Source organism: Xenopus laevis, chromosome 1S, assembly GCF_017654675.1.
Source record: "Xenopus laevis strain J_2021 chromosome 1S, Xenopus_laevis_v10.1, whole genome shotgun sequence".
Lineage (NCBI taxonomy): Eukaryota > Metazoa > Chordata > Amphibia > Anura > Pipidae > Xenopus > Xenopus laevis.
Window position 1 is genome coordinate 42,417,897 of NC_054372.1, and position 27,471 is coordinate 42,445,367.

At 36.1% G+C, this 27,471-nt stretch overlaps 1 protein-coding gene across 5 annotated transcripts in view; it reads right to left on the reverse strand.

Annotated features, from left to right (window-relative positions):
• gria2.S (glutamate receptor, ionotropic, AMPA 2 S homeolog) overlaps positions 1-27,471 on the reverse strand; it is a 112,900-nt gene that overhangs the window by 6,294 nt on the left and 79,135 nt on the right. For all 5 annotated transcript variants that reach the window (XM_041572465.1, XM_041572452.1, XM_041572469.1 and 2 more), the window contains 7 exon segments: positions 25,235-25,396; positions 16,314-16,481; positions 16,068-16,172; positions 15,020-15,130; positions 13,759-13,965; positions 11,083-11,453; positions 4,617-4,815 (listed from right to left, as the gene is read on the reverse strand). In XM_041572465.1, coding sequence (XP_041428399.1) covers positions 4,617-4,815; positions 11,083-11,453; positions 13,759-13,965; positions 15,020-15,130; positions 16,068-16,172; positions 16,314-16,481; positions 25,235-25,396 — 1,323 coding nt within the window.

Sequence of the window (27,471 nt, forward strand, 5' to 3'; positions counted from 1 at the left end):
TGTAAATATATATATATATATATATATATATATATATATATATATATATATATATATATATATATATATATATATATATATATACACACACACCCAGGCAGGTCTCTGCACTCCCTTCAGGGCAATCAGGACCGGGTGCTGCAGCAGAGCTTCTCATATATCAAATCCACAGTTGTAAGCAGTGCACACCGGAGTTTAAAAAATGTGTTTCTTTATTTATCAAATGATTAAAACCATAGTCGCAAAGGTCCTTGCGACTATGGTTTTAATCTTTCGATGAATAAATAAACACATTTTTTAAACTCTGGTGTGCGCTGCTTACAACTGTGGATTTGATATATATATATATATTTATATAAACAGTTCTCTTAAAAAAAATGCCAGATGACTTCAATGTGTATGTGAAAAAAGTCACTGTGAAAAACTCCTGTTGGCTTCAATACTTTTGCAAATATTTTGACAAAACAATGTGGGACAGATTGTTTATTCCACAGAAGGAAGCTCTTTTAAAATTAAATTTTTAAAAAAATATTCCTCCCAGTAGCCACAAATACATATATTCAATAAAGATCTTTATTTCAACCATGCCATTAGAATCTTTTAAAACATAAGTCAAAGAAAATTGTGAAAAATATGCTGTGTGAGGAGTTTATGTTTTACAATTACAGTATATTAGGATTCAGGACAAGCTACTCCTACAACATTAATGTGCAAAAGATGTGCCTGATTGAATACACCAATGACTTATAGCCAGGCCACTATTTTGATTTAATTTTATACTTTACTGGTATGGTATCAATGGACTGGAATAAAGCAGATCTAGTTTCAATAAGTATAGTTCCAGTTATAAACCATAAAAAGCCTGATATCTATAGTGGGGAAGTTATTTCATGGTTTGTTAAGAGATCACATTTAAGAATATGTCTTGGAAAATTATAATATAAGTTGCAATAAGGACAACTTTATAAACAACATATCATGACATACACATTTACTTGCTTCTTTTTGATGTAGTTAGTATATAGTGGTGTTAATATGGTCTACATAAAAGGAACTAAACCTTAAAAACAAATATAGCTAGAAATGCCATATTTTATTTACTGGACATAATGTAGCAGCCTTAAGGTTCATAAACTCTATAACATTAATAATCCAGGACTTCAATTTGTCCCATTATAGGGATGGGCGAATTTGACCTGTTTCGTAAAAAATTCGCCGCATGTTGCAGATGCGCGTCTTTTTTTTTTGACACACAACCCCATACAAGTCTATGGGCGTCATTTTTGTGGCAAAACAAGGCGAAAAAATTCGCCCATCCCTATTATGGGCAGCTGTTAAGAAGCTAAGCTTAGGGGCCATCGCAAATCATAAAAAACACAATGAAGTATGCTAGTCATATAAGCTCATGCTCCAGGAACAATTACTAAATTATGATGCTAATTGTGTCCTTTTTATAGCTGCCATGTAAGGGGAATCTGGATTCATTACTAATCAGCCTTGTAAGGTGACTCTTATATTCTATACGTATAGTATAATGTGAGTTGGTCCCTAAGCTCAGGTAACAGACAACAGCATAAAAGGCTGTGGTTGCCATGAGCTGGTTGGTAGAGAACCCCAAAAGAAAATGTGTACCATTTATAGCCTGCTTGTTTGTTAAGCTTTAGTTCCGCTTCAAATTTTGAATCTGTAGCAAATAAAATATTTCAACAGCAGCATGGGTCAACAAAATTAAGAGCTGCTATATATTTATGCAAAAACACTGCAATTCCTCCCCTTTTCAAAGGTCCCACTTGGAATTTGCATTTGTTTTTTTTCTACATTACTCAAAATGCAAAATACAGAAAGGCTGGTTTCATTCCTGTGCCACATAAGTGACTTGCCGGAGATGGGCAGGGGTGTCAATAGCTTACTTGAACATTTTTTATCTGAAGAAATTATGACTTTTTTACCTCTGTATAATCTCATTTATGTTTATATATCATTAACCTCAGGACCCATAGCAACCCAGTTAGTTCCTATCATTATTCTAACTGCAGTGTATGCAGTGTTTGCTTGGTGGTATGGGTTACTGCAGAAGAACACATTTACACCATATGAAATCATGAGCTTGCATGTCTTTTGCAAATAAAAAGGATATTCCTGTTTTAAAAGGATTAATTAATTTAGAAGACAAAAGTACACTAAAATACGTAATAACAGACACAAGGTGGTTTAAAATGATTTATATCCTGTTGCTCTCCTAAATTATAGTTCTTGCTTCAACTGGACTTTCAGAGGGAGCCATGTTGCACAAGACAAAACCCAATTTTTTTAAATCACAAAACTGTCATTTTTGTTCTGTGACTAGAATGTAGTAGTGATTTTGATGTAAAAGGTACAATTAAGCAAGGTTGCCTCTTTGCTATGTAGCAGCTATACAGTTCAGAATATAACAATACCATCATCAATACCACCCCACTGTATATTCAAGACATCCAATTTGAAGTAATATCCAGATGGATTTCATAGCCCTGAAGGGACTTTAATATACAATGTACTTAAGTTAAATGAAGGAAGCTCACAAAATTTGAAAAAAAACACCTTTGTTATTAATATATATATATATATATATATACAGTTATAAGTAAGTTCAATGTTCATTTTGGTTGAACGCTCTTTTTTCCTATTCTTAGCCATGGCAATATAGTTAACAGGCATTTATATGCAGACCTAAAAAAAGTGTTATGTTAACTGCTCACAGTCTCCAGTCTATAATTAACCATTGAATGTGCTAAATATGAAGTCTTGAAGATTATATAATGACCAATGTACCCCTATTGTAAAATATAAATTTTATTACTGTATAAGTCAACAAGGAGTTCCATAACCATATAAGGCAAAAGAAAAGTGCTTTTATAAAGGTCATAGAACTCCTTGGTAACTTCTAATATCCTCATATTTTACAACAGGGGGAACTTTATTTATTATAATAACAAGTTAAAGTGAGCCCATTATATCACTAAGCAGTCATTATAACTGAAAACAGTACCAATTCATTTCTTCCCTGAAGGAAATTTGGAATCTTGAAATGTAAAATCTGCAGCGCTTCTGTGTTAGAAGCTTCATGAAAATGTACATTTATTTTATTTTGCCTGTGAAAAAGCTTGGCAAATTATTCCAAATCATATTGCTGATATTTTGCTATCTCCTTCCAAAATTATTTTGCAAAACAGGACATTTTCAATGGTTGGGGGGATGAGGGGAAGAATGCAGATGGAATAATTGAATAGATTTATTCAAATATCTGACTCATACTCTGTCTGTAGTTGCTCTTCCATGTTAGAGAATTATTCATATGCCCACCTGTTCTCATAAGATGTGGAGGCTGTATATCATGTGCTGCTAAAAAGGTTGGGATCTGAGTGGGTGTATAATGTACTTTGTATGCTGCTGTGAACTAATTCACTACACAGTATGTTTTATCAGAAATAACACTGCTTCAATTGCTGTTATTAACACCAGGATTGTAAGTGTTTTTTGACATTTAAGGTGTTATAATAATTATACACGAATGATCTATCTATCCTCTATCTATCTATCTATCTATCTATCTATCTATCTATCTATCTAGTTCAATAAATGCCTAGCCTTAAGTGGATACCTTCATCTCATAATAACGATTAAACAGTGTTGCGTGCAGCTAATATTTCCCAACCCTCAATATATTTTAATATCATTAATTGCTACAGTCTATAAATGAAAACAAAATGCAATCTATCAGTCATTCAGATATGAAAAGAATTGCTGTTAAAGGCACTCTCCTCCCTACCTGTCTTACTCTTACCTGATAGGTCCATGCACATAAAGGGACAAATTTAGTTAACCCTCGATATCCGAATTGAAATCTTCGAATATCGAAGTCGAAGGATTTACCGCAAAATCGTTAGATCGAATGAAGAATCATTCGAATAGTTCGATTCGAAAGGATTTTAATTCATCAATCAAACGATTTTTCTTCGACCAAAAAATACTTAGAAAGCCTATGGGGACCTTCCCAATAGGCTAACATTGACTTCGGTAGGTTTTAGGTGGCGAACTAGGGGGTCGAAGTTTTTTTTTAAAGAGACAGTACTTCTACTATCGATTGGTTGAATAGTCTAACGATTTTTAGTTCGTATCGTTCAATTCGAAGTCGTAGTCAAAGGTCGAAGTAGCCCATTCGATGGTCGAAGTAGCCAAAAAAAACATTTCGAGAATTCAAAGTATTTTTCCTCTATCCCTTCACTCGAGCTAAGTAAATGGGTGAGTGGAATTTTGCAGTGGTAGGCTGAGAGCTTTAAAAAAAAGTACATGAAAATGTACATGAAAGATACTGCCCAGATGTTTAAATAAGTCTAATGCCAGTGGTATGTATAAAATCAGGACTGTAGAATAAGGCTGAGCTGCTTTTTCTTTGCAAGAAAGAAGGAGTGAAAGTAACATGAATATATGGAACTATAACAACCAACTAAGGTTTTTTTTACCCTTTAAACTATATCTTACATTGTTTAAGGCACAAGTAAAACCTTATTTTAAAATGCATTTACATTACTAAGTATAAAATGAAATTTGTTAAAAGGTTAAAAAAAAACTCTTACCCTAAAAAACTCCTTGGTTGACCCGGAATCCAATGTTCCATAAGCAATTTCTGTTTGTTTTGAAAGATCCTCAGCGCTCTCAATTGGAGAGACCATCCGTTCAACAGTAAGGAAGGCAGCTAAATTAGCCGTGTAGGATGAAATTATAATCAAGGTAAAGAACCACCACACACCTCCAACAATGCGACCGGACAGAGATCTAATAACAAGTATGAAATACATTTTTTAAAATACAGTGTGTGTTTTTTAAAGTTATAACTTATGTGTGTGTGTGTGTGTGTGTGTGTGTATATAAAATGAAGAAAACAAATTTTATTTTATGAACATTAGACAGTGTCTAAGTACCAACCCTTTTACACTTTTAGTTACAGCTTTTACTGTATATTTGTATAAACATACTGTACTAGATGTATTTACTACAATGAATATTGCATTCATACTTATGACTTACTTCTAATGTCCTTGTACCTTTATTTACTTTTTTTGTTCTGTATGAGACAAAGGCTTTTGACATGCAATGAAGTAGTAAATTCCCCAAACTGGCCCAACATCAGCCTATATGAAGGCTTAAAATAAGCTGAAATTCAGAATTCAAAAGTGGCCATTGCCTTGAATGGCTTCCAGCCCCCCATTGGCCTCTGTGATTCGGTTGTCTGACCTGGCTAAAACCCTATTAAATGTTTTTTAAAGCCATAAATAGTCGTTTAATGTCCCTTAAAGCTGATGAGCGATATTCAAGAGAGGAGGGCTCCAATAAAAACACTATCAGCATATGAAAATAAACTATGCAAGCGCTTAATAGTATTTTGATGACCAGTGACCATCATTATTATATTCCAACAGTACTAGTCTTGTTATATAACATTGTTATTTAAATTCCCAATGCCCGGAATCTGTTATATTTATCCATGGATAAATACTGCTCCCAGGAGCCAGTGTTTTTTGGCTATCGATTATGTTAAACGTATGTGCGTTTCTAGAAATCAATGTTCGATCTACAAGCATGCAGCTTTGGTCAGTCTGTGCATATTCCTGTTTATAGCTATAGTAAAACTGCATTAATAATAACAATGCTGAATGTACCTTTTTCTTTTAATATATGTATTAGGATAACACATTTGTGAGTCCTCCCCCAACAGCAAGCACCACTGTGGCTGCCTAGTCTGTTTCAATGACATGCCACAGGGCTACTTTTTTGTGTAATAGACATTGTGGGGAGGGAGCTTTGAGGTGGGTGATGGAGGCCGGTAGAGTAGGGTGAGCTTTATAGGAGGGTTTATTTCTTCTCTAAAAAGACATTAAACATATCGAGACAGATTTAAAAATAAAAAATCCTAGAAACCTTGTTTTTCGTCTCACTTGACCTTGCAAGGGAGAAATATTGGGTACCATTTCATACATTTAAGTGCTCTCATTTATATACTATATGCACAGGCTGCACAAGTTTGTCATAGAATTTATTAATGCAATTTCACATTCCCCATGTAAAATTAGAAACACCTATTGGTATAAATGGATCTAATTTCCCCTGAGTTCCCAAGAAGTTTAGGCTGGCGATAATCAGAGAAATCCAATATAAATCTTTAGGGAACTTGAGGGAAAATGTTCTTTAGGTGAGATCAAACTAAGGTTGAATTTCTTGGCCTTTGATACGTTTTATTTTTCTTCAAATTGTGTAAAGAAGATGGGCATATATATATTTGTTTACAGGTAAACTTAGGGTATTTTTCTTGTCATCCCAAGGTTACAGAAGTTTCTTTCTCCTATGAGTGAAAGTTTAGACCCCTCAAAGTGGATAACAGCTGTTTGTAATGTCAGCTATATTTTCATTGCACACAAGAGTAGAGTCATTGAGACTCTTGCACTGACTGTAGTAATAATGCAGTTGGGTCTCAATGTCTTTAACAGGAGCTTGTTACAGCAGATAGGGCAATATTGGCAGATGAATTCCTTTCCAGTCAAGTTCATTTATAAATTATGTTTAGCAAACAGAAAAGCAGCTCCGGCTACATTATACGCAATTAATATGGTAATCGTATATGTGAATACACAATATCTGGATATGTAAGATCATCTGCCATAAATGAACACGAGCCAGGTACGGGGAGCATCACAACTCAGTCACATTTTCACCTCCATGCTGCACGTAGCATCCGTCCCCCTCCGGATCAATCCATAGAATCAGAGCAAAAAACGGAGCATTCGGGGTGATATGTTAAAATCTTCAAATTTTAATCATCCAGGTTAAAAGAAATAACAGCGTGTCAAGTTCACATCAGATCATCCATTGAAGCGGATGATCTGATGTGAACTTGACACGCTGTTATTTCTTTTAACCTGGATGATTAAAATTTGAAGATTTTAACATATCACCCCGAATGCTCCGTTTTTTGCTCTGATTCATCTGCCATAAATACCTTGCATTGATATCTCAAGAGATCACAGAGCCTTGAGCTGGGAGGAGCCCATTTTGTGTTGACAGTGAATTACAGAACAGTGACTGATTTTGCTCCTTCTCTAGCTACTTACACTTCAGCTTGTAACAGAAACAGAAAATGTTTATGTTTGCATTCCAAATTGTAGAGCTACAGTTTTGCATCATTATTATTCATTTAATTAGCAGGTGGAAACAAGTCTGTATAAACATTGTATAAATTCGTCACATAAATAAATTTTAGTGGTAACAAGGCATCAAATCTCTCTCTCTCTCTCTATACACAATCGCAAAAAGGGGATCAGCACTACTCAGGTCTTAAAAATAAAACAGAATTTATTTAGTAAAATAGCAGCAGACTGACGTTTCAGCTGACTCCTCAGCCTTTCTCACTTTAAAAAAGGCTGAGGAGTCAGCGGAAACGTCAGTCTGCTGTTATTTTATTAAATAAATTCTGTTTAATTTTTAAGACCCTTTTTGCGATTGTATGGAGAGGCTTGAGGTATATATATATATACTGTATATAGAATCCCACAGTACCAGCACTCAGACAGATGTTTCCAGTGGTGCACGATCAAAAGCAGGCATGTATGTAACACGATGGATCAGCACACACTGTTGTTTTGTGAAGCAATAGTGTTTGTATGAAATAAACACTATTGCTTCACAAAACAACAGTGTGTGCTGATCCATCGTGTTACATATATATATATATATATATATGAAGTGACTCAACTTTGTAAATGTGTTATTTTAAAGACATTTCAGTGTACAGTAATCACCAACCTCCTTCTTTACAGGAAAATGATTGGTGGGTTTCCTATTGCTCCATGAGGCCCATGTTCTAGAACAATTCTGTATATTCAAGTGGAGAACCAACAAACACCCTTCTGTACATTCCCAAACACACTAAATACAAGGAGTATGATTCATTCAAACAAAAGGTGCTTCAGAAAATGAGACTGCTGGTTACAACTGTCTGCATGCTGCAGAAATCATTTCAATGTTTGTTAAATGAAACTGAATATATGCGCCATTTAATCACATATTTAGTTTATCTCTCAACACTGAATGATCATATAGTCCTATAATGATCATATAGTCCTAACTTATAGAAGGAATACCGATATACGGACAATATCCTCGATACACTATAGACATTCCCCTCCTGAGCTACTCTCCTACCTGAAAGTGGCTGGGGGGGTTCTATACTATAGAAGGAGCAGACCACACTGTCCCCTGGAGGGCTTGACACCTAAATAGTTACACTGCCATAAAGCAAAGTTAGCCTTAAAAATGTATCAGCATCTAATCAGGATGTCTCATATCCATTCCAGTTGGTTCACTGATAGCAAATCTTTTTTAAATGGAATGTTTGTATCAGATCTAGGTATTTATGGCAACCAATCACAATGCAGCATTTACTTGTTAACCGTTTGTAACCAAACCTATTATTAGTTGTTATGGGTTCCTAGACACTGGGCAAATTGACACCTACAATTAACATACACCTCAGAGAAAGAAATGTTCAGATCATGAAGCACTGCTCTCACAAACAAATGAAATACAGAAATCCTATCACATTCTACTTTCCTACTTCACCTAACCAGGAAATGATTAAATAGTAGTCCAGCCCTGTCTCCTCAAAGTTTCCAGGTATCACCCCTTACTCAGAGATACATCCTTTCTACACTTCATTACTGTACTGATGGATAACAAAGCTGAGCTTTGGACTTGGGACTTACTCAGGCCCACTGAGTGTCTTATATTTAATAAACACAGAGCTAAGCAATAAATATTTTCTGAGCATTATAAATGTGCATTTGATGGTTGTTGGATCTAACAATTGGGAATTTAGAATACAAATTAACTACAGCAATCATTCATTAGCATTTGGTTTAATCTGAGTAGGTTGGGTCACAGCTATAGGAATAACAAAACCAATTTACGGCTTCTGCTATAGAACTACAAGTGGGAGCATTTCCTTTACCTCCATCTTTTATTAATAATGGAGCAGAAAAGCCCCATAAATAAAATCTACCTCAAAGAGGAAAATTGGAACTGAGAAGCAGGTGGCAATAACAAAACTTTAGAGGGTATATAAGCAGAAAATATGATCAATAAATGAAAAATTGCTGATTACAGAGAAACCTTTTTTTAATGAAAGGCCATTCATACAAAATATATATTTGTATGAGTAGACAATTTGTAACTATTCAGAGTTTGACAATGTAATTAATCAGGCAAAACATGAGTGTTTTTCATCTAGGGTTCAATGAAAATATTTTCTGGCACCAGAAGCACTGTGTTTGATCAGTACAGGGGGGCTTTATTAAATACTGTACATTATTTAACCAGGAGGGAGCACCTGAGTATCTTCTCCTAATACACATGATGTTACAAACCCTGGAGGAGGGATCAAGGAGGAAATTCATCAATGGCACTGTCTTCTTTTAATTCCCTCTAGCCGCACAACACTTTTCAGAACAAAAGCCATTTTTTGATTATTGAACACTTTTCAGGACATCATTTCAAATCTGATAAACCTATAGTAAGCCATTAGATGCAACTGGTTTTGTTCAGAAGGTATAAACTATTTGTCTTGACATTTTTTTGTCTGCCTAGGCATTTAAATAACAAATGAAGGATGACCATTCAGATTGCCCACAGTGTGCCAGATACCTAAGCCCATCTCATCAGAATTGAAATTGTGATGAATTATTATCAACATGCATTGTAGTCATGATCATGTCTGCATCAATGGATTATGCCATTTATTTACCAATCCAGCTGTTTCACCAAAGTCATGAGGCTCTTTGATGGTCTTACAAAATATTCTTACCAGTCTTCGATATTATCTATTTCAGTGATCCCCAACCAGTAGCTTGTGAGCAACATGTTGCTCCCCAAAACCTTGGATGTTGCTCTCAGTTGCCTCAATCAGGTGCTTATTTTTGAATTCCAGGCTTGGAGGCAAGTTTTGGTTTCATAAAAACCAGATGTGCTGCCAACCAGAGCATCTTGTAGGCTACCAGTCCTCATAGGGGCTACCAATAGCCAAACACAGCCCTTATTTGGGACCACCCATGAAAATTTTTCATGCTTGTGTTGCTCCCCAACTTTTTTTACATCTGAATGTTGCTCACAGGTGAAAAAGGTTGGGGACCCCTGATCTATTTGTTTCACACACATTCAAGATAACGAAACCAATCCCCCATATTCTTTTGCCCACAATGCAACACTATGTGCCTGCCACAAACCAGTGCAAGATGGGACACAGTGGCAAAATGGGGTTTATGTGGGAGGCACGAGGAATGCAAAAAATCTTTAGTTGAATGTAATTTGATGGCCTTAATGTCAGGTCAGTAGCTGATGTAAAGCACATACAGTAGCTCCTTTGCTGTACTGATGCTGGGCAAAAGACAAAGGTGCAAGCACTTAAAGAGTGATGTTCTAATGCATGCACTTTTTGCCATTTTTTAATTTATATGAACAAATAATGTCCCCCCATCATGGATATCTGGTTGCGTATATATATATATATAGAGATTGTATTTGCTAAAGCCTTGAGTGTCTGTATTTCTAAAGCAAGTGACCATTATATAACCTGCATTATGTACAAAGTGAAAGGAATAGAACGTTGCAGGAAGGACTGATTCCATAGCTGTCCCCCAGCACACTACCCTTTTTTCCCATTACAGTTTGTGTTAAATGTAAACTGTAAAATGGGAATATGCAGCAAAAACACGGTACGCCTCCAAGAAGGCATAACATGACTGGAACCTTATGCATTTTGTAGTCTTCACATGGTGTTTATACTTTCACTGAGACCAGCGGAGTTCAGGTGTACATCCATCAAATAACCCTGCTACCTTGCTGCCGCTTGAGCAGAAGTACATTGATTACTGTTTCTAAGTCATTCTGAAGAACCTAGTAAGTACTAATTGTATCTTAAGAGCAGCGAATATATATCCACCATGAACTCCGCTTTCGACTAAAAATGCACAAAGCAGAAGAAAATGAGTAACCAACCTTGGCGAAATATCGCATCCTTGCTGCATAAAGGCACCAAGGGAAAACCAGAGACTATTAAATATCCCAAACTCATTAGATGAATCGTTACTTTGTGTTTCTCTTCCATCTTCAAATTCCTCAGTATGCCACTCGTATGGACTAAATCTGCTGACCAGGAATAAAACTACACTGACCCCAATATAAGCAAATACAATGCACATCCAGATCTCATATGCTAAAGGATCAAGAAAAGAAAACACTCCAGGTTTTGACTTCTGAGGCTTCTTGATCATGATAGAGATTCCGAGGCTCATAAAAGGCTTGGAGAAGTCAATCACTTCTTCTCTCACTAATGTTATAGTCAGTGGGGCAATTGCAATGTCTGCTTTCTGTATTAAAACAACAACAACAAAAAGGATTATTTACTTAATTAACAAGGTTAGTGTGACATTCCCAGTTGTTATGCAGCTCATGACAAAATCAGTTTTTGGTTTTGAAACATAATAAATATTATTAACAATAAAAATATACTGTAAGGCAGTTCTTTATGATGGACTATAAAATAGTGATGACTTGTAGCAAAATGGGTTTCAATAAGAGTTTCAGCCATAATAGATGTTTATACTATTTTTTATATCAGCTTGTATTTCTGTGGACATAACTTAATTATACACATATGGAATCCATAAATCATTTATCCAAATAGCTCTGCAACTCCCAATGCCATTCCCTATAATGTTCTATTTAAACAAACAAACAAGCCTTTTTTAAAATATCTTCTATTTGATAGTAACTAAATTAGCATGAATACATGTTGACCGTAAAACAATCCTACACTTTTTTACAATTTAGGTTATTACACAGAAATGTAATCTATAAAGGCTGAAGTGACTGGATGTCTAACATAATAGCCAGAACACTACTTCCTGCTTTTCAGCTCTCTTGGTTTCCACTGATTGGTTACCAGGCAGTAGCCAATCAGTGACTTGATGGGGGGCCACATGGGTCATAACAGTTTTCTTTTAAAGCTAAGATGCATGCTAAGTATCAATTGCAAACTCACTAAGCATTTATGTTGCATGTGGCCCTCCTTCAAGTCGCTGACTAACTCAGAGTTAGAGAGCTAAAAACAGGAAGTAGTGTTCTGATTATTATGTTAGACATCCAGTCACTCCAACCTTTATACATTACATTTTTGACAAACTAACTATATTAGAAACATTTTTTATATATTACAGTATGTTTTTATTTTTTCGCTGAACTGTTACTTTAAGTAGCCTTTATGGATAAGTAAGCCTTTTTATTTCAAAATCCCTAAATGACTCTAAACAGCCCCCATAAATGACAAACCTTTCTCTCTATATTAAGTCTGATGTCATTTCTAAGATAGAAACTGAAACCTGTAGCAGAAACCAGCAATTTCCTTGACTAGCGTGAAGCTCCATCTCCTTTCTTTTCCTTTGAATAAGAAGCAGATCAAACAGCTGACTACTGCACATGCCTGATTGATTTCATTGCATTGGAGCAGGAGGCAGTGATGTTTTAGCTTCTTAGAAAGGACATCAGACTAAATGTAGGGAAAAATATAGGGAAAGAGTAAATCTGATTTACTGATTCTAAAGGTGCCTCAAATTATGGAAACACTGTTATTAGGAAACCCCAGGTTCCAAGCATTCCAAACAATAGATCTCATATCTGTATATTCCACTGCATTATTTTCACAATTTCTGTGTGTGTTTGTTAAATTACAAAGTTTGTTGATAGTAAGGAAGATAGAATCATTAAGGGCAGATTTAGAATAATGTGAGATTAGAACTCATGACAGAAAAATGGTCAGCTCTTAACCTTTGTCAATTCATATATACATTCTAATCTCACATGTTCATAAATCTGCCCCAAAGTGTTGAAAAGTTTGCAACGCACATGAGTAAGTAAATGGTGCATGCCATTGATGTTAAAGGGGTTGTTCACCTTCAAAGAACTAGTTGTTTTCAGATAGATCACCAGAAATAACGACTTTTTCAAAATTATTTTCTTTTTTCTATGTGTCACCATTTTTCCAATATTAAAGTGTAAAGTGTAATTTTTCACCTTCTAAAGCAGCCCTGGGAGGGGGGGGGGTCACTGACCCTGTAAACTGTTCTAAATTGATACATTTAGTGGATACATTTCTTATCTTTGTACCTGCTGAGCAGAATCCCTGGGTTTCATTACAGGCAGCTGTTAGAATTGATACAATAGTTGCTAATACTCCAGAGATGCTGCTGAGAAATGTATCAACTAAATGTTGCAAAATTGTAACAGTTTAGAGTCTGCGCCTGAATTACTGAGCTGTCAGACTCAACCAGAGACACGAACATTCAACTTTAAACTTGGATTTTGGAAAAACAGTAAAAAATAAATAATGGAAAGTCATTGAAAAAAGTGTTTATTTCTGCGGAACAGGGTGAAAACAACTGAACTGAAAAAAGTGTTTGGAAGGTGAACTTCCCCTTTAATGCTGGATTAATTTTGTATAAAGGGTTTAGTGGGTGATACTATTTGATTGCATAATAATATACTAGTGTGCACTTTATACTTGAGTCCCACTGAGTAAAGGACTTCTGCACTTTTGGCAGCTAATAAGATGCTATTAGTTTGTTCATTCAATTTAAGTGGGGAAGTGTATTAGTAATATATGCAATGCACACTTACCCCATATACTAATTCTCCAACCATTCCATTCCAGATTTTTGTTTCTGCATCTCTGGCTCCATACTTGCCATCAGCAACAATTGTTAATTTGTATTTAAAGCCACAATGCCTAGCAATTTCAGCTGCCAAATCAACACAGTATCCTTCATAGCGATCATTTCCTTCAAACTGGTCAGCATTTTTCTTAAACATCACATATGGAGATTCCTAAAAATAACCCAATTTGTTAATTCACATAAATAAAACACATTAAAAAAAACAAAACAAAAACAGTGTTTTATAGTCCTTGTTTTTTCCAGAATTTCAGAATTATTTACTGGCTCCCATTGCTCCCACTTGTGAAAACTTTCCTGACTGTCAGTAAAATATTTAGTGTTCAGTCATTCTTGCTGCGGCGTTAATGCTAAGTGCTGCCATTTAGCAGCACCAGTACCTGTCAAAAATTCAAGTGCTTGATCATGCAAATCATGAAGAGAGAGAATAATATTCAGAAAAGTAATTATTGCCACTGGTGTGCCCATTAAGAAAAACAGTGTCCTACATACAACCAGTAATCCAACTGGAAAAAAATGAAAAATGAAATAATGTCCAGGGGAACATAAGGCTAAAAAAAAGTTAAAGGAGAAGAAAGGCTAAAATTAAGTAAGCTTTATCAGAAAGGGTCTATATAAATACACAAGTAAACCCTCAAAGTAATGCTGCTCTGAGTCCTCTGTCAAAATAAACACAGCATTTCTTTCCTTCTATTTTGTACACATGGGCTTCTGTATCAGACTTCCTGTTTTCAGCTTAAACCTCCAGGGCTAGGGCTTGAGCATGCTCAGTTTGCTCTTCTCTCCCTCTCCTCCTCTTGTTTATCCCCTCCCTGCTGTAATCTGAGCCCAGAGCTACAAGTTAGCAGGGAGAGACTCAGGAAGTGATGTCACACCAAGCTAATATGGCAGCTGCTATCCTAAACAAACAGAGAACTTCTAGAGCTGTTTACTCAGGTATGGTAAAGCATGCGGCATAATAAATAAAGTGTTATAGCTGGCCCTATTGTGGCTCATCTATTGGCAATGAATTGCCTCCAAAGCTTTGCTTCTTCTTTAAAAATCAGTATGAAATGAATAAGACATCCAGCATATTAATATCTCACATGTACATAAAAGAGGTCTACAACTGTCAGCATCCAGCAGCTGCCAAAGTAGGCTTAGGTGGTGCCGTTTCAAATAATAACAACATATATCATCAAATGAAGGCAAAAAAAGCAGCACCTTACCAATATCGTAGTTACAACAACTGTTTTGTTTTCAAGACCCATTGAATCATTTGCAGACAAAATATCGGTAATAGTAACGACCATTTTGTCGACTTCACTCCAGTAACCAATCTGCCAAATGAAAGCGACGAATAGAATGTTATGTAGACAAGCGGCAACATAGATTTCTCATGGATATTCTTCAAGGATTTTTATGTTTGCTATAAACGCTAACATTCAATAATGAGATCAGAGCAAATCAATGATTTCAAATGAATAAAACACTTTGGTAACACTTTATTGCTCTTTGCAAGTTGCCTGTATGCTGTGCTCTTAATTTATTTTGTTTTTGACTTCTGTCTTTTTCATTTTGGTGAGCTGACATTTTTCCTTGGTTTCACTACTATGGGGAGCAGAAGTTTTTCCTTTGTCGATCTTTTTCACAGTTCACCTCCACTGGATCACAAAAAAAAACAAATAACAGAACCTAGTGCAATATTGTTAATATTAAGTGCAGTCACCAAAGTGTTACAGCACTAATCCGTGTGTGTCTTGAACCATAGAAAATCTATGCACAGACATCATTGTGACATCACTTCCGGTTTTAGCAGTGGGTGGATGTACAGGTGGAACACAAGGGAGAAGGAGATGCCGGCAGAACCCATCTCTTTGTAATGCAAAGGTTCATCTCCATGATCTGCACTATAAGGCTGAATTGTTTGATATACGCTCAGAAGTGTGACTTATGTACGTGCGATAAGTTTTAAAACCTTTAAAAATAAAGGCAAATTACACTGTGGGCGCTGTCACTGCTTTTTAATGTTTTACCAGAAAAAGCATATATTGATATGCTGTTTTGAAATCAGGAATTTTGTAAATTGCCAATCCCACCAGAAAATGGAGAAGCCACTTGCTGATTTTTATTGGTTGAAGAAAACACCATTGCAACTTATTTTAATTCATTTTACCTTTTGAAGCAAGCCCTACAAGCACCTTGTTTGACTTAATTATAATTTTATTTTGGAGAGCACTTTGTATTTTGAAATACAAAGATGAAGTTGTAATGTACCTTGCGAGGCCCATTGCTTTTTAGCTCCATAATGTTGATTGTATAATTGACTCTTTTACCATTCTGATCAAATTTTATGTTTCCACTCAGACCTTCCACCTGGACCTATTCAAAAAAAGACAAGCTCGGTATGTGATTATTTAAAGAATAATTCTCCATCAGTAATTCTGAGGACTTGGCACATTGGATACTGCATCTATCAAAATCAATTGCATGACACTGTATGGGTGCCTGTGAGACAATTACCTGCTTTAATGCTCTTTCAATTTCCACCCCGTGTCCCCACGGAACCGCAGGATTGGCAAGACAATCTCCAGCATTCCCTCTTCTTGAAATTTCTATTCTCTGCTTGCGCAGATTCCGGAAAGCTTCTGTCATTACTTGGACAGCATCAAATGTCAGTGCTGAGGTGTACTGGAAACAGCAGAAAGAGTTAAACCTCAAGCAGCTGATGTTGTTTCTGAGCAGAGTAAATTGATTAAACTGCACATTCTCGTGTGAGATTATTCACTCAAGTGTTATGTTTTCCCTGAGTTTGTGTAGATTACTTAGATTTGGCTTTATTTGTGATAATAGGTTTTAAAAACATATACTAGTGATCAGCGAATTTCTCCCGTTTCGATTCGCTGAAAAATGGTCCCAAAACTTGCGAAACTCAAATTTTGACGCCCATGTCCATTCGCGTCACCGCTTGATGCCGGCGTTAAAGTTTATGGCAGTCCGAATAGTGTTGACGCGTAACAGTTTTGAGCCGAACAATTTTTACGACCTGCGACCAAATTTTGAAGCTGGTGAATTTTGCAGGAGTTTCGCGAAAATTCACCCCAAATTCGCGCCTGCCGAATTTATTCACCCATCACTATCATATACAGGTATAGGACATGTTATCTATAAACCCCTTATCCAAAAGGCTCCAAATTATAGTAAGGCCTTCTCCCATAGCCTCTATTTTAATCAAATAATTAAAATGTAATAAAGTATCTTGTACTTGATCCCAGCTAAGACATAATTAATCCTTATCGGAGGCAAAACAATCCTAAATATTTTTAGCAGACTTAAGAGATGGAGATTTAAATTACAGAAAGATCCCTTATCCAGAACGCCCTAGGTCCTGAGTGTTCTTTCTGGATCTGGGGTTTTATGGATAAAGGATCTTGCTGTAATTTGGATAACCATTAAATAAACGTAATAGGATGGTTTCGCCTCTAATAAGAATTAATATCATAGTTGGGATCAACTACAAGATACTGTTTTATTATTACATAGAAAAAAAAAATCATTTTCAAAAATTTAAAAAAATTATGTTAAATGTAAAAAGATGAGCCGGCACTTTTGTTAGAACTGAAAATGCAATTTCACAGTTCCCTTAGTACTGAATGCAATTTCGGTGCACAGCAAATGGTGTTGTGAGAGAAAAATAAAATGGCCTAAATGTGAATGTCTTTCTCTCTTACTCACTGTATGACGTGCATTAGTCTGACTCCATCACTTCTAATGATGATTTACAGGACACTTGGAGAGCTGACAATGCTAGTTACAGCACAATGCAGAAACACAGCAACATTTTTTTATTGGCTACTTGGGATGCAAGGAGAACACAAGCTTCAGGATAGAGTCTAGAGTTTGATTTAGTCTTATTTTATCTTTTCTTTCCACAGCTTTCTTTAGAAGGGTTCAAGCAGGGGTAAATGCCCTTGGCTCTGCACAAAGGACCTTGTAAAGAATCATGTTTAGGTATAAGAGGGCAGGCAAGATCAGCAGTGCTATAAATATGTACATCAAAGCAATGATGGGCGTATTTTTTTGCCAGGCATGGATTCAGGGCGAAACGTTTGCCTCAATATGAAAAAATTGGTGAGCGGCAAAATTATTATGATGCCCATTAACCTTAATACATTTGGACAAAATAGTCCCACGTATAAAAATTGGCTCTCATGTAACAATTGTTGAGTGTCAAAATAATTTAGAGGCCCATTGACATCAAAGCCTTGTTTCGCAAATTTTTCGGCGAATCGAAACAGGACAGATTCACCCATCACTACATGGCAGTGCAGACCAAAGTACAGCACTTACAGAATAGAGGAAAACAATCTCTGGGAAGAAATTGTGGTTACAAAAATACATCATATAAAGGCATGGGATCCCTTTTTCCAGAATCCTATTATCCAGAAAGCTCTGACCTTGTACTTGAGGGTAATTTAGCACTATAAATCCATATTGGTGGCAAACCAATCCTATTGGATTAATTTCCTGTTTAAGGGGGTTATTTACTCTGATTTTTTCTGGTCAGAGTTTTAAAGAGGAAAAAAGGCATTTATTGTAGAAAAAAAATCTCAAATTTTTCGAGCATCATTAAACCCCGAGGTTGGTAAAAGTAAAAAAGTATTCCATCTCAAACCTGCCCAGATCATGTAGAATTCAATGTCAGATGTCCTGTTTACAACTGGAAGATATCCTGATCTGCGCTGGGTTTCGTACAATAATCCAAAAAATGTGTGGTTTTTGGGGATAATCCGAAAAAACAAAACTAAGTTCTCGGGCATCAAAGCCATGATTTTATCAAGTCTTTTCCCACACTAGATTTAAATATTGATAAATACGGTAAAACAGTGCACGGGGTTTGGTTGAAGTGGTTTTAAGAAATAATTTGGTGATCCAAATTAAGGAAAGATCCAATATCCAAAACAAACCAGGGCCCCAAGCATTCTGCATAATAGACCCTATATGTGTGATCCACTTCCGGGTTCTTCTTTCTTCAAATTTCCCAGGGGAAACGCATGCGCAGTTGAATGAAATATTCGACTTTTTAGTTAAAGTTCGGCTTTTCGTTCTACTGCACATGCGCATCTGCGCGGAGAAGGAGGAAGATGAAAGAGAAGTGTTCCATGGTGCTCACTGATATAACCCGGGGTCAGTGCAGTTCTCTGCTGATAGGAGCACTGACCCGGGGTTTCAGGTAAGTCAATACAATCACTTGGGGATGCCTAACATTTAGCACCCCCAAGGGCACAACGCCTTTCCTTCTACTTTAAAACAACATTCCCAAACTCAGTATTTTAGTTTGACTCAAAAGACAACAACAACAACGACACCTAGCAGACACAACACAACATTTTGCACAGTAAAAAAGATTATGATTGTGATTATTTTTTATGTTTCCACACCAAATAATAGTTGTTTTTTTTTGTTATCAGAGCGACACTGATGGTATTTGAGAGACACAAGCTGATATGGCAGCAATGATTAGTACATTTTACTTTAATAGCATCTTTATACAGATGTAGATAAATAGACAACGTGTTCGGCAGAGAGAGCAAATGTATTTGCCTATTGTCTTACATTTATTCATGAGGGGGATGTGCCGTATGTGTTGCTCTAAAGAGAAGAAATAATAACAGTAATGCACTATAGCAAGCTTTCATGGACATGGTTGAATTCACCAACGAATAAGATTTAGATTTTAAGAAACATCCTTATTTTATTCAACAATATATGGACAGTGCTCTCTAGAAAGAGGTTCTTAAACTGGTAGACCATTTTAAAATGAGATTTGGTCCTAGATACGCTTTCAACCATCGTACAGGCCCCTTTATTGCCATTTTCAATTAATAATGCCCAAAAACTCAGGCCTGTGCTTGTGTGCTGGTGCCATAACACATTGGGAAAGAAACTGGAATAGATGTGGATAAACTGAATTTTCAAAACGCTGTCAATTTATGACACAGTATCTTTCAGGTTGATTTGTCAGGTTTAATATACTTTTTTATGTGCATTTTGATTTATATTGATTTACACTTACCAATTCAACCTAGATTGATTTGATTTGTGTCAGTAGAATCAATACAAATCAAGGCGATTTGTTCATTTTTACTCAAGGCTCTCTTGCTTTTAAGTGAATGAGAAGCCTAGATCCTCAAACACATAAAAAGACCGACAAATTATATACAAATTATAGATGTAGATATATATATATATATATATATATATATATATATATATATAGTAGTTCCCCAAGATTGACGCACTCCAGGGCTTCATAATGCAGTTTAGAAAATAAAATTTATTGTCGACGTTTCGGTCCCATTCTGGGCCTTTCTCAAGACATTACAAACGGATCGTGCTTCCCCCATAGTTTAAAAGACAGAAATGGTGCCAAAAAGGCTAAAGTGACGTCACCAAAGCCTTTTTGGTGCCATTTATTAGAATAAAAAAATAGTTCGAATTTCTAAGTATTTTTTTTGGCTACTTCGACTACGACTCGAACGTTTCGAACTAAAAATCGTTCGACTATTTGACCATTCGATAGTCGAAGTACTGTCTCTTTAAAAAAAAACTTCGACCAAAGGATTTAATCGTTCGAATGATTTTTCCTTCGATCGTACAAAATGCAGTAAATCCTTCGACTTCGATATTCGAAGTCGAAGGATTTTACTTCGCTGGTCCAATATCGAGGGTTAATTAACCCTAAGTAAATGTGCCCCTATCTGTAACGAATTCCTTCCTACTCCAAAAATACACAGACTTGTTAATTGGTTCCTGAATTTAATATTTTTTTGTGATGAGGAAATCGCCCATATTGATTTCAATACGTTTGCCATTTCACAAATTTTTCCATGGTTTCACAAATTTTCTGGAAAAAAGAATCAGGCCAATTTGGTTAATCTCGAATCATTCCATTATAAACTATAACATCGGCAGTCTTCTTTTATGATGAAATCTAATTGGCATTACTGGGTCAGACCAGTGTGTTTTGGGAACTCTAAGGGAACATTATTTCAGGGCTGATCTCTTTCCTCTACAAATAACTTACATTTCTTTTGTGTATCAGGGTATAAGAAGATACAAAACAAACAGTTTGCAGGAGAGAAATGTGTATATTGGGTATATTTTCTCTTTCAAACCTGCATCATTATCTCTGGGTTTCAGGACCGATTCACACTGCTGGCTGCTATAAAATGAAATATACTAAAATAGAACGCACTCCATCATGTACTCGCAAACTGATTAAAAGTAGATGACAATTTAAAAAACGAATCTGTCATGAATGTATTGACTGAATCTTGATGCTTCAATGCACAAATATTTTTCCTGCATGAATCACATTCATTCTGGAAACGTTTAGCACTTAGTTACCATATGGCACTAAAACTTGCCATTTTTTTCTGCATTTTTTTCACTTTAAGTACTAAAATAGTTTAGGAATGTCAATTATAGAACTGTTTCCCCGGTTGAGTTGTGATAACTCTCACATTCAAATTTACATTCAAATTGGGGGATTAAAATTCAAATGTGAATTTACTATTCAACTCTTAATAAATCTGCCCCTTAGAGTTAATACACTTGAAAGTGGACAGCTGAAATAGTTATGGGGCTAATTAGCCTAGTGGGAAAAAAATACTGTGCAGAGAAAATTATATGATAGTGTGTGGGGGGGGGGGGGGTATAAGCTTATCTTGACTTATAAGTCTGAGCCACTGTAACCATCTTTAACCAATATGCAAGCAATCCATTGCCATCAGCAGACACATATGGGCATCCAACAGATGAATGTTATTAATTAACACTCATACACCTTGTCTTACCCACACACATACACCTACTCACATACACACTTGCACAGACTCACACACAGGGCTGGACTGGGTGTAAAAAGCAGCCCGGGCAAAAAAATCAAAGCAGCCCACATGTAAACATGCAATGGTCTTGTACTCATCCACTCATATATTGGGGTAAAACTGCAAACAATTACGTTTCTCACTTAAGTGTAATTAATGAAAACCATCTTGAAGATTCTGCAGCCTTGTACCTTTATATGGTCACGGAGCCCCTCAGTGACTTCTAATATCCTTATCATTTACAGTAGGGGGTACATTATCCCTTATAATACATGAGTGATACTCAGAGTTCCTTGTATAACTCAGCCTGCAGCCTTGTGCCTTTATATGGTCACAGAACCCCTCTGTCACAGGTGCGTACTAATTAGGATCAGGAGAGAGCGGCCCACTTGAAGAAACATAAAGCGGCCCCTCGGGCAAATGCCTGAACAGACAGATTGCCAGTCCGGGCCTGCTGTACAGTCTCACTCACACACAGGGAGGCCCATTTCAAGTCTGAATTTATCTCAATATTTTCTGAAAAGAACTCCGACCAAATCTGCACAGTTTTTTAATTTTTATTTATTCTGTATTTATTTTGTATTTATTAATACATTCTCTCGAAAATTTTGTTGGCGGGAAAAAATCCAATAAAAATCGTGAGCTGTGCAAATTTTTCAGAATTTTCCACCCGATTTTTTTTTATTTTTTCTGGAAACCACAAGAACTTCGGATTATTGAACGAAACCCAGCACAGATCAAAATATCTTTGGGACGTCTTCCATTGATTTACACTATATACAATCTCGGCAGGTCTGAGAGGTCGAATTTAGAGTTAGACTTTTCCCATCCTTGGGGTAGAATAAATCCTGAAAAAACAGTTTTTTTGTTCTCTAAAAATGTAATCTAAAGATTTTTTGGGTTTTTTGGCATTCCGAGTTTGGTAAATATCCCCCGTGGATTTACACTCTAAGGCTAATAAGAAACAGCCAGTCGTCTCATATATGTGTCTCTGCACTGACAGGCACTGGGTCATTGTAGGTGCAGACACATGAAGTGGATTTTGGAGTGAAGACAAGTCGTTTCTGTACCCAGGTCAACACAGTGCCTGCAACTGCAGAGACGTGTAAATATTCACCAGCGTCAATTTCCGATTTTCACGTTTTTTTTGTGAAAACGTTCGAATTGATAGATTTTTTTGTGAAAAGGTTCGAATTGCACGATTTTTTTGTGAAAACGTTTGAATTGCTCGAATTTTTTGTGAAAACTTTCGAATTGTTCGTTTTTTGTGTGAATACATTTGAATTGCACTATTTTTTCGTGAAAACGTTCGAATTTTACGTTTTTTTGTGAAAAAATCAAATTTCACGTTTTTTTCATGAACTTTACGATTTCACTTTTTTTACGGTTTTGCAAAACGGGAGAAATTCGCCCATCACTAGTCATATTCTATTTTAGCCTTTTAACAGAGATATGGAGAACTTAGCAAGAAATCCATTACACGCAGACTGACAAACAAGGACAATGTGTTCATGCTTCATTCTCAAGCACTTACAATGCAGTGACATTGTATTAGACAGAACCTAAATGTATTGCAGAACAGATTAAGACAATTGCTCAGATTTTAAAGGATAAAGAACAACAGAAAATAGGTTCCACAGCAATTTACAAACAAATTAATCAAATTAAGGCCACCCCAAGGATTTTATACTAATAATAACATATTTTCCCATTTTAAAGAAGGAGAACTAAAGCCTAAGCAAGAAGTAGCTAGAAATGTTGTACAATATGTTTGGGCTTCTGTACCAGCCCAAGGCAACTACAGCCCTTTAGCAGTAAAGATCTGTGCCTCCAAAGATGCCCCAGTAGCTCCCCATCTTCTTTTCTGCACATGCTCTGTGCTGCTGTCACTTAGGGACCCACTCACAATATAGTACACATAGAATAGAAATGTCACAATAAAAGGCTTATTAGTAATTAATACAGATAATTACTACATGGCAACACAGAAACCAGTGCAACTAGCATCAGAATTTAATAATCAGCCCTGTAACATCAGCTTATATCACAGACCAACCTCATTTTCTGCTGGATAATTAGTGACGACCCCTAAGTTTAGCTTCTCAACAGCTGCTCAGAGCCCACTGTGAGTGTCACAGACACTTTCCAAGAGGGTGACCCCCTGTGACAAGTTTGAAGTCCTGGATCATTGCTGCTATTGACAAGCTGAAACTTTAGGCTGGTGCAATAAGTTCAGTATATAAAATGTCAATTTTGCCATATTCTTTTTCAGAGTTTAGTTCTCCTTTAAGACATGAAACCCATTGCTAAAGATCAAGAACAAACAATACTATCTAGCCAATAAATTATTACAAATCATTTTAAAAACTCTCTGAATAAAAAAAACATCAACCATTGATTGTGTAAATATGAATAGACCCATGAAACTTGTAGCAGGTTAACAAGGTTCAGAGCCAGGGACCAAGTGCAGACCTTGACTTTTCTGCATAAGGGGTTTTCCTGGAATTCATGGTGCTATGCTAAAATTTCCTGGTAGGAAGGGTGTTGGAGGGGGAATATATGGCATAACTCACTCTCAAATCCAGTAAAACCTTTGGAAGAAATGTTACGAAATGCCCAGAGAGAACAAATTTGCGAATAAAAATCTGCATGTGGCAATGTCATTTTATTCATTAGGCTTGAAGGTGGTGTAAACTTTTGACGCAAACATAACTTTTTCATTAAGAATATTTTTAATTTTATTAAATACATTGCACACTATCACAAACTATAAAATTCGCAATCGTTATCCTACTGTTGTGTGAGGGGCAAAGTGTTTGCAAGACAAAATTGCTCACTTTGAGAACATTTATTTGCATTGAGAAGAATTGCGAATAGCGATGGACGAATTTCTCCAGTTTAGCTTCGGCAAAAAATTAGCGAAACGAGAATCTTGACGCCCGCGTCAATTGTCAATTCGCACCAATTTTGACGCGAGCCAGAGTTAGAGTCAATGGGCTTCCGAATAGTGTTGATGCGCGGCGGTTTTACTAATTGCAAACAATTTTTGCGTTATCGACAAATATTACATTCCCCCATATGTCTTTGGAACAAATTTTGGCAGATTTGATAGCAGATTGTTGGTTAGTTGGAATGAAATTTTTGGGTTTTTAAAAATGATTATTACCACCTAATGAGCACAAAGTCTTAAAAGGATAATAATTAGTAATTATGCATCAGCATGTAAAAAAACGTGTAAAATGGTGTAATTATTTTACATGTTTTTTCTTTGAGCAACATCCACCAGAACTTACCGACAAAGGTCGTGTAAAGTAGTGTAAAATAATGGCAGCAAATCTGCAATTTTGCATGGCGTAAAATAAAATACCTTGATAAATTTGCTATTTATTTTACACAGCCTTTTTTACACCATTTTTTGACAAATTTAGCTTTATACGGCATTATTAATAGGCCCCTTATTGTCTTTTCTTAAACCATAAAGTATAGTCACAGACATCAGGATAAATAAAATATTATACAAAGACTTGGTACCATAATAATATTATCAGTTACCTTAATTGTGGTAGTGTGGGCACCAGGGTATTCTTTTTCCTCTAATGTTGACCAACGCTGTATAAACTTTGCCACTAACGAATCGTCATAGTCCACAATTTGAAATCCGGAAACATTCGCCCCTCCAAACTGAATTTTTGATAAATCTCCATCTGTAAATCCCTGAGTAAGAATTGTAATTTTTATGAAACATTTATTTTTGATGCTCCTCTGAGAAATACATTTTCCCTTAATGAAAGTGAGGCTTTCTAAGATCCTATGAATGTGTAAGCTTGGTCTTAGTTTTTGAAGCACCCCTGGAAGTAATCGCTGCAGAATATTATCATATAATACACAAAAGCCATGAAATATCTTGTAAATTATATCCTTATAAACGGTGACTAGTGATGTCATCAGTTATTAACGGTGAGTAGTGATGTCATTTTTGTCACATGCCTCAATACAACGTGTGTATTATAATAAATAAAGTACCCCTTGTTGGAAAATATGAGGATATTAGAAGTAACCTCGGTGTTCGGCCTCGTGCTTTTATATGGTCATGAAACTCCTTGGTGACTTATAATATCCTTACATTTTACAATAGGGGGTACTTTATTCACTATTTTATTCACTATATACAGACTGACCATGGTAAATTGCAGCAAACACCTTAATTTTTGGATACTCCCTTTGGGAATATATATTTGTTATATCCAATAACTGTATTGAATGCCAATAAAGAATCATGCTCAGCTGCTTAATAATATCCTAGATAATACATAGCAGTAAGGCAGACCTGTCTCGAATATAAATATCACCTTACCATTTAATTATGGCAAGATCACTGCCATTACTGTGATATATGCCTGTCCCAAGCTTTTCAGTGTGCAAATATCATAAGTGTCAAACAGGCTATATATTTCTCCTGATTCGTTTGCACTGACCCACGCACCTACTCAGATTTCCTTACATAATAAAGGATAACTGTTGCATGCCTAGTAGACAATGTATGGAAATTGAGTTGCAATGCAACAAGCTACATAAAAAGCTTTGCATTTCATTGCATAAACCAAGAATCATGCAGCATTACACATATTTATAGGTTGTGGAAATCTGTCTTACTACAGGTATGGGATCCTTTAACCAGAAAGTTCCAAATTATGGAAAAGCTGTCTCCCATAGAGTCCATTTTATCCACATTTTTAAAATTGATTTCCCTTTTCTCTGTAGTAATAAAACAGTACCTTGTATTTGATTCCAACTAAGATATAATAAATCCTTATCAGAAGCAAAACCATCCTATTGGGTGTATTTAAAGGGACACTGTCATGGGAATTTTTTTTTTTTTCATAACACATTAGTTACTAGTGCTGCTCTAGCAGAATTCTGCAGTGAAATCTGTTTCTCAAAAGAGCAAAAAGATTTTTTTTAAATTCAATTTTGAAATCTGGGGCTAGACATTTTGTCAGTTTCCCAGCTGCCCCAGTCATGTGACTTGGGCCTGCACTGGAATTACTTTCTGGCAGGCTGTTATTGATCCTACTTAAATGTAACTGAATCAGTCTCAGTGGGACTTGGCTTTTACTATTGAGTGCTGTTCTTAGATCTACCAGGCAGCTGTTATCTTGTGTTAGGGAGCTGTTATCTCGTTACCTTCCCATTGTTCTGTTGTTCGGCTGCTGAGAGGGTGATATCACTCAATCTTGTAGTACAGCAGTAAAGAGTGATTGAAGTTTATCAGAGCACAAGTCACATGACTGGGGGCAGCTGGGAAATTGACAATATGTCTAGCCCCATGTCAGATTTCAAAATTGAATATAACAAAATCTGTTTGCTCTTTTGAAAAATGGATTTTAGTGTAGAATTCTGCCAGAGCAGCACTATTAACTGATGCATTTTGAAAAAAAACATGTTTTCCCATGACAATATCCCTTTAATTTTGAAATCTGACACAGGGCTAGACATATTGTCAGTCTCCCAGCTGCTCCCAGTCATGTGCTGTACACATGACACATATTGCTGTACTGCAAGTTGGAGTGATATCACCCCCTCCCCCCCCAGCAGCCAAACAAAAGAACAATGGGAAGGTAACCAGATAACAGCTCCCTTACACAAGATAACAGCTGCCCGGTAGCACTCAGTAGTAAAATTCAGGTCACAATCAGTTACGTTGAGTAGGAGAAACAACAGCCTGCCAGAAAGCAGTTCCATCCTAAAGTGCTGGCTCTTTCTGAAAGCACATGATCAGGCAAAATGAC